General features: G+C 43.6%; 1 protein-coding gene across 1 annotated transcript; it reads left to right on the forward strand.

Annotated features, from left to right (window-relative positions):
* The first annotated feature begins 1326 nt into the window (after positions 1 to 1326).
* Positions 1327 to 12937, forward strand: haus2 (HAUS augmin like complex subunit 2). The gene is made up of 7 exons (XM_084337018.1): positions 1327 to 1396; positions 1751 to 1855; positions 3656 to 3745; positions 6423 to 6492; positions 8593 to 8725; positions 9553 to 9661; positions 11531 to 12937. The coding sequence occupies exons 2-7, from the start codon at positions 1769 to 1771 to the stop codon at positions 11681 to 11683; spliced, it is 642 nt and encodes a 213-aa protein (XP_084193144.1). The 5' UTR covers positions 1327 to 1396; positions 1751 to 1768; the 3' UTR covers positions 11684 to 12937.
* Positions 12938 to 14174: the final 1237 nt, after the last annotated feature.

Here is a 14174-nt window from a genome sequence, read left to right on the forward strand (position 1 = left end):
AGTAGGTAGGTAGGTAGTTTTATTTAGACAATAAACATTATACAGATCACATGAGTATTTGCTTTGTCAGGGATAGAAACGAAAAGTCCAGGACTTATTTCCATCGTTGTCCCTGGAGTCAAGGATGCTTGGTTCATACACATACCGACTCATTACAGTAATATTTCACAATCGTTACATTTGATAGTAATAATGGCACACAATCATTAATTAATACACCAAACATCTGCACATAATATCTACTTTTTCTCCCATTTTTCTATTTTTCTCCCATCCCAATTTCGTGTTTATCCAATTCTACCCTCTCCTGTCTTGAACGTTGTTAGGCCATGCCTCCCACTGATCGGCTGCAATGTGGACGAAGCCTTGCATCACGTGTCCCCTCCCGGTACACGAGGAGGCAGCCGTCGCATCTTTTCACCTGCACAGTGCGATCTCTCAGTGGCGAGGAGTAGCACGTGGGATGCTCACGCTGCCCCCGTCACTTCCTGATTCTGCTGCGCAGGCGCACCAACCGACCTGTAGGAGTCGCTGTCCACAACGTCCGATCCCCACCCACCAGCTTCCCACCCCTAACACTGCCAATTGTGTTAGTATGAACGACCAGCCAAGCTGGTAGCAATGCCGAGAGCTGGGCTCGAACCCAGCATCTCCGGCATTAGTGGCGAGCGCCTTGCCCACTGCGCCACTTAGCCGCCCTAAACATGCGCATTTGTTGAGACATGCCGGACTAGCCTTGAGACATAACGTATGTGTATTCCCGCTGCCGTGTTTAGATCGGAGCACCCTGGGGGGAGTGCGGTGCACTACTGCGCATGCGAGAAACAAAGTAAAGTCATTCTAATCTAGTCTAAGGGTTAAGTTTAGGGCCTCATCCAGAAGAGGTTAAAATAGAGAGTAACAGTCAGGGCTGGTAATCCAATTGATATTCAGTTTAAGATAACAATTCTAGTCTATAGACAATTGGTTGCATTGAATGCTTTATTTGGTTACTCCTAATCCAATTGATATTCAGTTAAAAAAAATATATATATATATATTTTGGACATTAGGTATGTTACTTTATGTTCCGGACCGTATGTTACTTTATGTTTCTAGTGTCCTATATTGTTACTTTGTTTCTCGCATGCGCAGTAGTGCACCGCACAGTACAGGCCCCCAACGCACAGTACAGGCCCCTCCTATGTATGGGGCTGCGGCACTGCAGATTTACCCTACTCCGGGGGAACATAGCTTTTTATTTATTTTTAGTGTATCTTGAAGTCCACCGGGGGGCACTGTCCCGTCTTTGCACCGGAAGTAGAGTGTGTCTCTCACCATAGAAGAAGAAAACGGAAGAAAACAAACAGGCGGGCGGGCTAAGCCGCAGACAGCAGAGTGGAGCAATAACTACACGGTAAGAGAGCGAATACTACACTTTCACTACATTTGCATCTAATATAATCTCATCTAAATGTGCCACATTGTGGGTTAATATAACTATGAAGACATGTCTTGGGTCATGTCGTGTATGTCATATATGTTATGATGAATTGAAAATGGGGGACCCTGATGTAAACAAGACGAAAGTCTTTCTCTGGTCTGCATTCCCTTAACAATTGTGTGTATTGAGCCGTACTGTATTGTACCCATTCTGCAATCTGTTAATAAAGTTTTCAATCAATCAATCATGCCAGGCACATTTTTAACAAATTAACTAATGTTACCTGGTTCAAACCAAGTATCGTTCTCACTCCCTGGCTTCTCTCAGGTCTTCTTCTAGTTAAAGATGAATCCAGGGAACCTATCTCCGTGTTCAGTGACTCCTGTCGGTCACCTGCTGGCCAGATGCGTCGCCAAAGGAGTTCTGTCACAGGTGAGCTGTGAGGTCACTGTGAGGTCAGAGGTTAAATATATGACTTATTTTCATTATGACCATAACAGGATAAGTACGTAGGTAAACACCTTTTTTAATTCAGCTAAAGTGGTTTTAGTCTTTTACACCGATGGTGTTTGAACAGACCCATTACACATGACAGCTCAGGCCTGTTCTGGTGGGAAGAGAGACAACTAACTGATTAGAATGGACAGGTCGTGGGTTCACAAGGTGGTATCCTGTGGTTGTGTGTCAGAACTTGATGACAGATTGGTGTGTCCCCATCCCAGCCTGTAATACCCCCCTGTGTGTGTGTATGTGTGTGTGTGTCTAAACGAACACATTTCTCTCTAAAGAAAAGTGTTGAAGCCTGGATTCTCCTTCTGTAACAGTTTTAGAATGTATGTAAGAATGAAGTAAATCAGCGGCTGGGTAGCGCAGCGGACAAGGCGCTCGTCACCAACGCAAGAGACACTGGTATCGAATCCAGCTGTCAGCGTTGCTTCCGGCTTGTCCGGCCGTCATACTGGCTCGATTGGCAGAGTCAGCGGGAGGGAAGCCGGTGGGTGGGTCTGGGACTGGGTCGTTGTGGACAGCGACTCCTACAGTTTGGCCGGGGCGCCTGCACAGCGAGGGAAGGATCTAAGAGAGGTAGTGTGACCTTCCACATGTTACACTCTCTCAGTGAGAGTCCGCGCTGCCAGGTGAAAAGAAGCAGTGGCCGTACACATGTGTTGGAGGAAGCATGTGATAGTCTCCGCCCTCCCAGACCGACGGTAGGGGGTAGAGTGCGCAACGACCATGAAGGGGATTGGGAATTGGCATAACGACTAACATTGGGAGGGGAGAAAAACGGAAAAAAGGAGGAAAAAGATAATAATAAAAAAATCCATAATACACAGAGGAGTCGGGCTGACTTCTGCTCCCGTCAGTGCAGTGTTTAGTCCATGGGCCAGACCAGATATCGATACCACTCAGGGTGAAAACTTGCATATCATTTTTGAAAAGATAGAACATATCATTTTTAAAAAGATCTATCTCTGTAGATGATATTATGGTATGATAGCCCTTCCTGGGTGCTAGCTGTATCATAGTTATCAGCTCATGAAGTATACCCACCCCCTCCGGTGCATTTCAGATGCTGGCGCATATCCTGCTTTAGATCTGTCAATGTTTCACAATATTGTCTTTGGTATCATTTAAAAAAAGGGACTGTCATCTTTCATTCAAGCTAAGATGTGAATCTTTCTGACCAATATAGAGGTCACTGGAGCTCTTTAGACTGTCAAAAACACACATTTTCCGCAGACATTTACATTGTCATGCGAATATTTGAAGCATTAATGGAACATTATGGCAACTTAATCTGGCAGTTTCTCCCCTCACACATCCAAGAACTCTAAAACAGTTTTGCACACACTAATTTAGTTTGACAGTTATTGAGAGTAAATTTGTTTGAAGATGGCCACCAGTGATTGAATCCTTGTGTTGCGTTAATTACAGCTTCATGAAATGATGTAGATGAAAAAATTTGCAATACCCCCTCTTATAGGGAACTGCTACCATATCATTTCATTGCATAGTTTCCCCTGCCGTCGGTGTGTGAGTGTATGGGTGAATGTGAGGAACAAAATTGTAAAGTGCTTTGGATAAAAGAGATGTATAAATGCACCGTTTACCATTTAGGTTAATTCTAGGGAGGCATCTGTTTTTGGCAGACTGTGATGTCAGAAACCGCAACTCTCTCAGTACGCTACATGACCGGTTTGTATCTCTCTCTCTTGTCTCTCTATTCCACAGGACGACCTAGATGCCGTCTCCAGATCAGCAGTCTTCCCTCGTCTACAAGAAGCTCAGCAACACACCACTACACAGGGAAATATTGATGAGGTAAGTGTTTGATTTGAGTTTAATTGACAATCAAAATGCATCATAACACTGCACAGTTTTCATTACATCCATTCAAATAACTGAGGATATAAAAAGGTTTATTTCCCATGTGGTCCACGGGTTCTTGTGTTATTTGTGGTGGCAGCAAGGTGGGATTTAAAAAAATATATATAATTTTCGAACAAATTGAGTTATGTTATTTTTTTATTTATTTTTATTTCATTGCTAGATATGAATGATTTGTTATATTTTGTTTGTATTTACATCAGGGCTATTCAACTAAATTGTTCAGGGGGCCACATTGTCAGAAACCCAAGGGGCCAGGGGCCGGACTGCCACGGCGCCTCCCCGTGCTATGAATATATGTACACTTGACACAACACGCAACCACATTTTCACAACTTTTATTTAAAGGGGAACTATTTTACTATTTCTTTCACTATTTGGGCACTTTTACACAATTCCTGTGGGTTTATGGAACACCCCTGTAATTTTCTTTTTTTTTAATTCATTGTTTTGTATTTCTAATCAAGTACTCAAAAACAGCATTTTTCTACCTCAAGATCTTAAGCGTTTTGAGCCTGGGCTCCAACCACAGTGGGAACTGTGTGGAAACTCAGCTGATTATCATGCAGCGGTGTCTCTCTGACATCACAAATCAGCACATTTTTAGATGACTCAGTTCAGTGAGGGTGAATATTGTGAGAGGAGAATTGGAAGAATGCGCCAATATGAGAATTAGAGACATAGATCATATTAATATAAGTCCACATAGCTAGGAAACAATGCTAAACACTGAAAAAGGCCATTTATAAGATAGTTCCCCTTTAACTACATTGCAAAAGTAGTATACTTTTCAAAAAAGTGCTTCATTTATGTGCCACATCTGCAACATCTCCTGCAAAAAGTGCTTCATTTATGACTGTGCAACAACTGCAACATCTCCTCTTCAACATTTCAATATAAAAATAAAATAAAAAACAAACAAGTGCATGATGTGCATCTGAACATTCTAACATCAACACTTGAACAAAAAAACACATTTATAGTGCAGCTGAGCTTATGAAAAAGTGCTTCATGTCTGTGCAACAACAGCAACAGCATCTTATTAGCACTTATTGTCGACTCTTAACTCTCAAACATCAGGGGGGTGGGGGGCAGACAGGCCTAGCCTATAGCGATTGCACTTCTTTGACTGGGCAATGGCAGAGAAAGAGGGTTCATAGGAAGTGAGGGCTACCCGCAAACAGTGATGCAAATGCTCATTTGTCAAGGAGGCATGGTTGCTTGTTTTAATGGCATTCATGTGAGAGAAACTGGATTCACAGGTGTATGTTGAGCCAAACATTGTTAGCACAGATATTGCCAGCGTTTTTATGTTGGGGAATGTCTTGACATGAATACACTTTATCCAAAATGTTGTGGTGGATTCATTCTCAAGTGCCTGCTGCAGAGCAGATGATGCTTGCATGTCAATTATTTCAAGTTGCAGGAGACCTTCATCAATGTGAAGTGATGCAAGGAACTCTTGTCCTTTTGTGGAAATAGCTACATTGGCAAATGGGTTGCTCACAAAATGCATCAATTCTCTGGACCATGTCAAATTCATCAAATCGACTTGCAAAGTTTTCCCTCAATTTATCAATGAAATCTGTCATTAATTGAGTGACTTTTGGCTCAATTGTGCGTGTTAACGTTGACATGAAAAGAAAAAAGTAAAAAAATAAAAGAAAAAAAAAATATTAAAAAAAGATTATTTTTTTATTTTTTTTTTATTATCATGTAATCTTTGGCGGGCCGGTCAGAATCATCCCGCGGGCCGGATCTGGCCCGCGGGCCGCCAGTTGAATAGCCCTGATTTACATGTTCGAAATAAAGATTTCAAATTCAAGAGTCAGACAAGAAGATGGATACCAATTTCCTCTCTGTGCGTTCTGTAGAAAGCTATCCAACGGACCAGCTAGCCTAGCTGTTGGCCAAAAACACATCTTCCAGAGTTCTAAGCTAGACTAGTGGTCTGTATCCGCTTCCATTCATTCGTGCTAAGCTAGGCTATCTTGGAGCCGAATAGCTTTCTACTGAACACACAGAGACATTGGTATTGTAGTGGAAGGAATTGTATATCCCCCCCCCCTCACCCATTTGTTATCCCCCCCCACACACCTACCATACCCTCCTTCATTGATCAACCCCTTTGTCCCCATCAGTCACCAATCCCCCCCCCCCCCCCCCCCATGTCTACCCCCTCCTAGCTCACCATCCTGTCACCCCTCCTCTCATCTCACTCCCACCTGGGCAGACCACACCCCCTTCCTAGGTATCCCATGTCTCGATGAGCCCGTTACAACAACCATGGTCCAAGCGATGTTCTTTATTCCACAATATCTATCTTGTTGTCGGTAAGCGACTTCCTCAAGGATGAGGACACTTCCCCGTCCACGCTGCCAGCTTGTTGTTAGCTGACTGACGGTTCCTTCAAGAATCAAGGGGTCATTAGCTACATGGGAGAACTTCTACACATTAGTCTGCGTGTTGCAACCTGGTGTCTGACTGACTACGTATTTACACTTTCTATGTGTCAACTATGAACTGGACAGTCTGTTCAAATAATAACCTGGCTACTGTGTGTATATTTATATATATTATTATTATATAATATTATTTCTCTTCGTTTCAGTTAAAACTCCAGATGGAGCTGTTGACATTGGAGAAGGACGGTGCTGACGTCACCCACGAGTTCTACCTGAGTGAGTGGGTTGTTTGGTCACAGAGGACCTGGTTATTGAACACATACAAGTTCTACCTGAGTGAGTGAGGGTGCTTTCTCACTCACCATCGGGGTCGAATCAGCTCCGTACCGTCTCGTTCCGTCTTTGGATGCGAACCCCCCCCCCCCTCTAGTTTGTGTACACACTTAATAATAATAATAACTTCAGTCTTGGTTCGCTCCGGGTTCTGTTTACGGTTTGCGTTTTGAGCGTGTACGCTTGCCGTAGGCGATGATGTCACGCTCGAAAATGTAAACACAGGAAGTGTTAACACGGCGGTGGAGACTGGATGCTGATATAAAATAAACAAATGACCAATAATATATGAAGTTATATTTGAACCTCTGTTGTCAAGCATTGTCAATATAACCCACCCCTTTTCTCACAAATGGATGGTGTTGTAGAGTCCGCTTTTGAGCGTTTCCCAGGGCTAACACTAAGCTAACGGCTAACGCTAGTTAGCTTAGCCTATTACTAGTAACATTGCTCGCATCAATTATATTGAATGTCATTGATCTACCGGTCGATCACGGCCGACTGGTTGGGCACCACTAGTCTATAGAAATAAATGCATTCGAACAAGAAAGTATAGTAGACCTAGCAATGGCAAACGCTAACGCTAAGCTAACGCTTAGCCTGTTCAGCAGCTAATATTATCCCATCGCTCGTGGCAATTATATTGCATGTCATTGATCTACTGGTCGACCACGGCCGACTTGTTGGGCACCACTGGTCTAATAGAAATAAATGCATTCGAACAAGAAACCAATGTATAGACATAGCAATGGCAAACAAAATTGCAAGCCAGGGAAGTGCTGTGCTTTGTAACGTGGCTTCATGTTTTCATCCACTGAGCTGTGAGGCTCCACATGCTTGTTTTGGTTGAGGTCTGAACTCGCAAATTGCCCATAAATATCGTTTTTGTGGGTATTGTCCAGTTGTTGCTGTGTGGTTTTATCTGCCCAAAATTCAAGCAAGCATGAAAGCATTACAGTAACGACGTTGTGTGTGTCACGCCCCCCGCTCCCACTAGCGCGCACCCGAGACCACCTATTTCACCGGTCCAGGTTCAGCGTCCCCGGGGACGAATCAGCGGGGGACGGGGGGAGCGTTCTCACTCAGACGGACACACCCTTTTCTGGTGCGACCCGACGCTGATTCAACCTCGAATGGTGAGTGAGAAAGGGCCCTGAGTGAGTTATTTTTTTTTAATCCACTCTTTCTCCTTATTTTAAATTTTTTCTCCCATCCCAATTTCGTATAGCCAATTCTCCCTTTCAATTATCAAGTCTTGAACGTTGCTAAACTATGCCTCCCACTGGTCGGCTGTAGTGAGGATAGAAGCCTTGCATCACGTGTCCCCTCCGGTACACGAGGAGGCAGCCTGTCGCATCTTTTCACCAGACAGCGCGGACTCTCAGTGGCGAGGAGTAACGCGTGGGAGGCTCACGCTGCCCCCGATACTTCCTGTCTCTGCTGTACAGGCGTCACCCAACCGACCTAGGAGTCGCTGTCCACAACGTCCAATCCCCACCCATCGACTTTCCACCGGCTACCTCTGCCAATTGAGATAGTATGACGACTGGGTGATTGAGTGAGTTATTGAACCAATGAGTTCTACCTGAGTGAGTGGGTTGTTTGGTCACAGAGGACCTGGTTATTGAACCAGTGAGTGAGTGTGTGGGTAATTGAACCAATGAGTTCTACCTGAGTGAGTGGGTAATTGAACCAATGAGTTCTGAGTGAGTGAGTGAGTGGGTAATTGAGTGAGTGAGTGTGTAATTGAACCAATGAGTTCTACCTGAGTGAGTGGGTGGTCTCAGAGAGGGACCTGGTTATTGAATACAGGTCTTCACTAGATCTGAGAGAGCTATCGTATCCAGATTCCTTATTCTGTCATACAGGTTGAAAATTTCGAACAAATATTAATCATAATGAATCATTACCAAAAAAAAGTTAAATTAATTCCTTGTCTCTATTTGTATTCTTATTCCCTTCCCTGTTGAATATATTTAATTCTTTCTGCGCTCTCCTTCTTTTCTTGGTTGCTGTCCCGTCCTGCGCTCCTCGTCTGCCCAGGCCAGCTGATGGTGTCTCTGCAGCGGGTCAGCGCTCACCTCCAGAGCGTCCTGGCGGAGCGCGCCGGCCTCAGCCAGCGGCTAATGAAGCCCCTCTGTCAGACCAACCTGCCCGTCCAGGCCGACCTGCACAGGTGAAGGGGCCCCTCCAGAATGTATGATAGGTTATTGATCCACAGGTGAAGGGGCCCCTCCAGAATGTATTATAGGTTATTGATCCACAGGTGAAGGGGACCCTCCAGAATGTATTATAGGTTATTGATCAATGGGTGAAGGGTACCCTGCATAATGTATTATAGGTTATTGATCCACAGGTGAAGGGGACCCTCCAGAATGTATTATAGGTTATTGATCCACAGGTGAAGGGGCCCCTCCAGAATGTATTATAGGTTATTGATCCACAGGTGAAGGGGCCCCTCCAAAATGTATTATAGGTTATTGATCCACAGGTGAAGGGGACCCTCCAGAATGTATTATAGGTTATTGATCCACAGGCGAAGGGGACCCTTCAGAATGTATTATAGGTTATTGATCAATAGGTGAAGGGTACCCTGCATAATGTATTATAGGTTATTGATCCATAGGTGAAGGGGACCCTCTAGAATGTATGATAGGTTATTGATCCACAGGTGAAGGGGACCCTCCAGAATGTATTCTAGGTTATTGATCCATAGGTGAAGGGGACTCTCCAGAATGTATTATAGGTTATTTATCCATAGGTGAAGGGGACCCTCCAGAATGTATTATAGGTTATTGATCCATAGGTGAAGGGGACCCTCCAGAATGTATTATTGGTTATTGATCCACATGTGAAGGGGACCCTGCAGAATGTATCACTGGTAAAACTAGAAGTTAAAACTAACTAGGTTATTTTCTTCGTGCACTTTCTAATTGGAATAAGCTGAAAAGGTTTAGCAAGAACAGTTATTTGCCATTACTGTAATATATGAATGTGTTCCAGCTACGTGGTGGACACCATTATGATGGTGGGGGTCTCCTTAGAGAAGCTGGTGAAGAAAGTGAACATCGTCCGCACCATTCCAAAGGCCGAGGACTCTATACATAAGCTGGTGAGTGGTCCTGGTATTTAAATTATTATTACTAGTATATAAACCTGCACCTGTTCAACATACAAACGTACCGTGTTCGAGCCAATCAGCAATACCAACTGAGTTGCCCACTACCTGCGTGAGCTGCTGCGCTAAAAGAAGTACAACAGGGCTCTATAGACCAGGGGTTCCCAAAGTCGGGGTCGCGACCCACAGGAGGGTCGCGAGCCGCCGCGGAGGGGTCGCCAGATGATTTAAAAAAAAAATTGTGAGCGGCAATTGGAGCATCAACTACTAACAACCAAAGCAGGCAATTTTGTTCTAATACCGGCACTTTTCAGCAGCTGGCAAGGTACGCGTATAGCTAGCCATTTTTTAAATATCGTAACCTGCCGCTCACATTCTCACCACAAGACCCCCTCTAATGGAACATTCCAGGGCGGGTGTGCGTGGCGTCACAATCCGTGGGCAATCTGCGCATGTGCATGGGGAATAGGTGCTTAAAAATGGGCTTTTTCTCTGCCGATTTAGTTCTGATCGATTAGGAATGGGTCGCGCCGTGTTCAGGAAACTCAGGCGCATAAAAGTCTATTAGATCATGTCTCTAGCACCCCCACAGCCGTAGCTGCAACCACTTACATCACGGCTCTCATCCACATTCATTCATATGCTCCCCCCGCAATCTCCTCCCCGATTTCAGAATCCCGGAAGTGTTGCGTGGTCTATGGAGAAACCATGACACTAGCTAGATCGCTAGCATGGCTAACAAATGCAAATATATTGTAGTCTGCCCCGTTGTTCTGACCAGGATTACGTTCCTTTCTGCTCCGGTGATGCGCGCGCACACCGAGTCTGACGTATACAGCGAACAGGTCTATAGGGCTGAATGATTCATCTATTTTAAATGCAATTAGCAAATCGCAAAGCCTGCAAAGACGTTATACAGCGAGTCTGATTCAAGGTTTTCTTGCGTGCCAGTCATGCTCACCAATCAGAAGTGCTGTGCTCTACGTGTACCAGCCATTGTTCACCAATCAGAAGTGCTGTGCTCTACGTGTACCAGCCATTGTTCACCAATCAGAAGTGCTGTGCTCTACGTGTACCAGCCATTGTTCACCAATCAGAAGTGCTGTGCTCTACGTGTACCAGCCATTGTTCACCAATCCGAAGTATCCCAAGGTAGCTAGGTATACGCCCAACAACAGCACGTGGAACTACCTGCGTGAGCTACTATAAAAACAAACTGGATAGTTGATGATGATGATAAACATTTAACATCATTAGCTGAAATATTCTAAAATAATTAAGTCTGCTATAAGCCATTCTCCCTTTCTGTGTGTGTGTGCGTCCCATATCTGGTCTTTGGAAAGACCAATGATGTCAGAGGGGTTTGATAGTATTTACTGAGGATGGCCAGATAATGTTGATATTTAAACATAAAAATGATTATAATACATAATAAATGTATACATGATCATGCAAAATAAAATAAAAAAGGTTGTAGGAACGGTTTTGGAGAGGGAGGGAGGGGTGGTTGTGTGTTGTGATAACAATGTTGACATTGAGAAGTTTAGACGTCAGAGAGAGAGAGAGTAAAGTACTGGGAAATACGGTAAAGTACGGTATCGATTCCCAGGTAAAAAGACACATTTCCAGGCTCCGTGTCCTGAGCAGACCCACCGTGTAGCCGGATGCAAGCCGCATTTTACAATAAACCTCTGTTGGACTGGTAAAAAAAAATTGGGCACATTTTTATCGCAATCGCAATATCTGTCCAAAAAAATCACAATTAGATATTTTCCCCAAATCGTGCAGTGTGGATTTTTGCAATACCATCATCCCTGATCTCTCTCTCTCTCTCTCTCTCTCTCTCTCTCTCTCTCTTTCTAGGACAACGCGGTGACCCAGATTATGGTCCAGATGGGGGAGGTACAGATGTTGTATATGACGGTTATCCAGCTTGAGTATGGCTCAGCACCACATTCCACCTCTTCATCACTGAAGGCTCAGCCTGAGAGAACAAGTCACAGTGGATATTGTTGACTGTTCTCGACTACGGAAATTCGGAAGTCGACCGACGGTTTCATGATTTTGTCAAGTTTAGTTTAAGTTGAGTGTTTCCCTCTTTTATTGTCCTTCTGCAGATGAATGCTGTTGTGCAAAGGCACCCGTTTTGAATCCAGTGTTTATTAGGTGAATTCTACCAGTCATGCCACCTATCATTTTACAGTCATGACTAATAACTCATTCATCTTCCAAACAGCCCCATTATTTAGATACATTGAACTTGAAGTGCCAGGCCCCGCCTCTTCTTTTGACCCTCCAATCACAACTGTTGCTTGACTCTGTCGACCTAAGAGAGGGCGGAGCTTGGAATCCGTCAATTGAAAGACGACTGTGTTTAATTCTACAATTTCTGTAGAAACGGTGGCAACCTTCCTGCTTCGGTGGCCAACAAGACTTGAACCATAACAACCTTAACCCTTTCACTACCACACTATACTACCTCGCTATACATTATCCGGCTTATTACATGGCTAATTTACTAACAATATACCTAATTCATTTTACACCATCGACAAGACGAGATCAAATGCAGAAGCAGTTGTTCTGTGGCTCTGTCAGCCCAAATAAAGTGATTATTATTATCGCCGGCAGCGGCAGGTGTGTCAGTGAGCTTGATTGCTCCAGCTGCGAAAAACAATAATCACCGGTGGTTATCGAAAAATAATTCACCGCTGTCAGGTTATTGACCAATCACAATCAAGCATTTCGGCGAAGGTAAAAACGCCATGTAATAAATATAGTGAACGTGACTAGGGAACTTTGGAACTATTGAATTCTGGCTTACAGTGGCTAAGTGGACAAAATAGTTATGCTAATACATGTTAAAACTCAGACGCATAAACTGTAGACTAGTTGGACTGTAGAGTTTGTTTATTTCTACTAGATAATGTTTAGTTGTGGGATTTCAGACCATATAAGTCTATAGTTTGAGACAAAGACCACGGTTCTACGAGGTCACTTCCTGTTCCTGAGGCTTTGAAGCTTCTCCAGTGTCACATGATGAAGTGCTTTGCTGTTGATTGGGCACGAAAAGAGTCCTCCGGCACACAGTCGGTCGTGTTCTACAGCAGAGAGGGAATGTGATATTGGTTATGATGTACAGATCTAACAAAGTACTTTTGTTACTGCAACTATTTTTGTATATCAATACCTGCTACTTGTGGCCTTGTTTGTGTTTTTATAAAGGTTGTAATAAAGTTTCATACCACAGCTGCTTGTGTGGAAATCTTACCAATGTCAGTGTTTTTATTTGAAGGATTAAACTGTAATTTCAATTTGGTTATAAATAATTGTGACAAAGATATATGTACTGGAGGCAGTAGGCTATATTTTAAGATTTAATGTTTAACTATTATTGTCAAAAAATGATGTCGCCATGTGACGGCAGTGATGCATGAAACTAGTCGTTATGTGTGTTTCAACTGTAAAGCAACACCGTTGTGCTTACCGTCTTCTCCGAGTCAGACAATCAATACAATTTATTTATATAGCACATTTAGATTGATTGATTGAAAACTTTAACAGATTGCAGAATGGGTACAATACAGTACAGCTCAATACACACAATTGTTAAGGGGATGCAGACCAGAGAAAGACTTTCGTCTTGTTTACATCAGGGTCCCCCATTTTAAATTCATCAGGACATATATGACATACAGATAGACAGTACTGCTACATCTATACATTTATGACATACCAGATTTGCAAATACAGTACTGTTTGTGATACAAAAAGAGTCCAGAAAAGAGATGATATACATTTGATGTAAAAACTGTACATTGGAGGATGTTGGGTGGGTAGGAGGGTTTGGGGTGGGGGGGGGGGGGGAACACTGTACAACTGTACAAGCAAAACTGTACATTGGAATATTGACAACCATACTAGGTAATTTACTGTACATTGGAGGGGGTTGGGTTAGGACATTTACAGGGGCCAGTTTCTAATTGCAGTCTCCCGTAGGTGTTCTTTGAGAGTGGTTTTGAAAGTGGGTAGTGATTCACATTCCTTTACAGCTTTAGGTAGGGCGTTCCACATTGATGTGGCATAATTGCGAAACGTGTTTAGTCCCTTGTTTGAGCCGAATCTGGGTTTAACATGATTTGTGGAGCTCCCTCTGGTGTTGTGATCGTGGTATTCGTGGTATTCACTGACACTTGTCAACCAAAGTGCTTCACATAGCTAAAAACAAAGAAAAGTGCTAAAGTATAGAATAAACAGAAAATAAAAACAACCAACGGATAGACAAGGAAACAAAACAACACGTCAACAAGCAAGGCAAGAGTCAGAGTGAGTCAGGGAAGGCCAGGCGGTATAGGTGGGTTTTGAGTTTAGATTTAAAAGACTCGATGGAGGGGGCAGATTTGATGGACATGGGGATGCTGTTCCAGAGGTCCACATTCCTTTACAGCTGTGAGTAGGGCGTTCCACATTGTTGTGGCATTATTGCAAAACGTGTTTAGTCCCTTGT

Source organism: Notolepis coatsorum (genome assembly GCF_963971535.1).
Source record: "Notolepis coatsorum genome assembly, chromosome: 2".
Taxonomy (NCBI): Eukaryota; Metazoa; Chordata; class Actinopteri; order Aulopiformes; family Paralepididae; genus Notolepis; species Notolepis coatsorum.

Excerpts from the sequence above, each read along its gene's own strand:
- haus2 (XM_084337018.1), top strand. The coding sequence starts at position 1,769 with ATGAATCCAGGGAACCTATCTCCGTGTTCAGTGACTCCTGTCGGTCAC. Across the intron at positions 3,746-6,422 it reads CACAGGGAAATATTGATGAG|TTAAAACTCCAGATGGAGCT; the intron begins GTAAGTGTTTGA and ends TCTTCGTTTCAG. Across the intron at positions 6,493-8,592 it reads CACCCACGAGTTCTACCTGA|GCCAGCTGATGGTGTCTCTG; the intron begins GTGAGTGGGTTG and ends TCGTCTGCCCAG.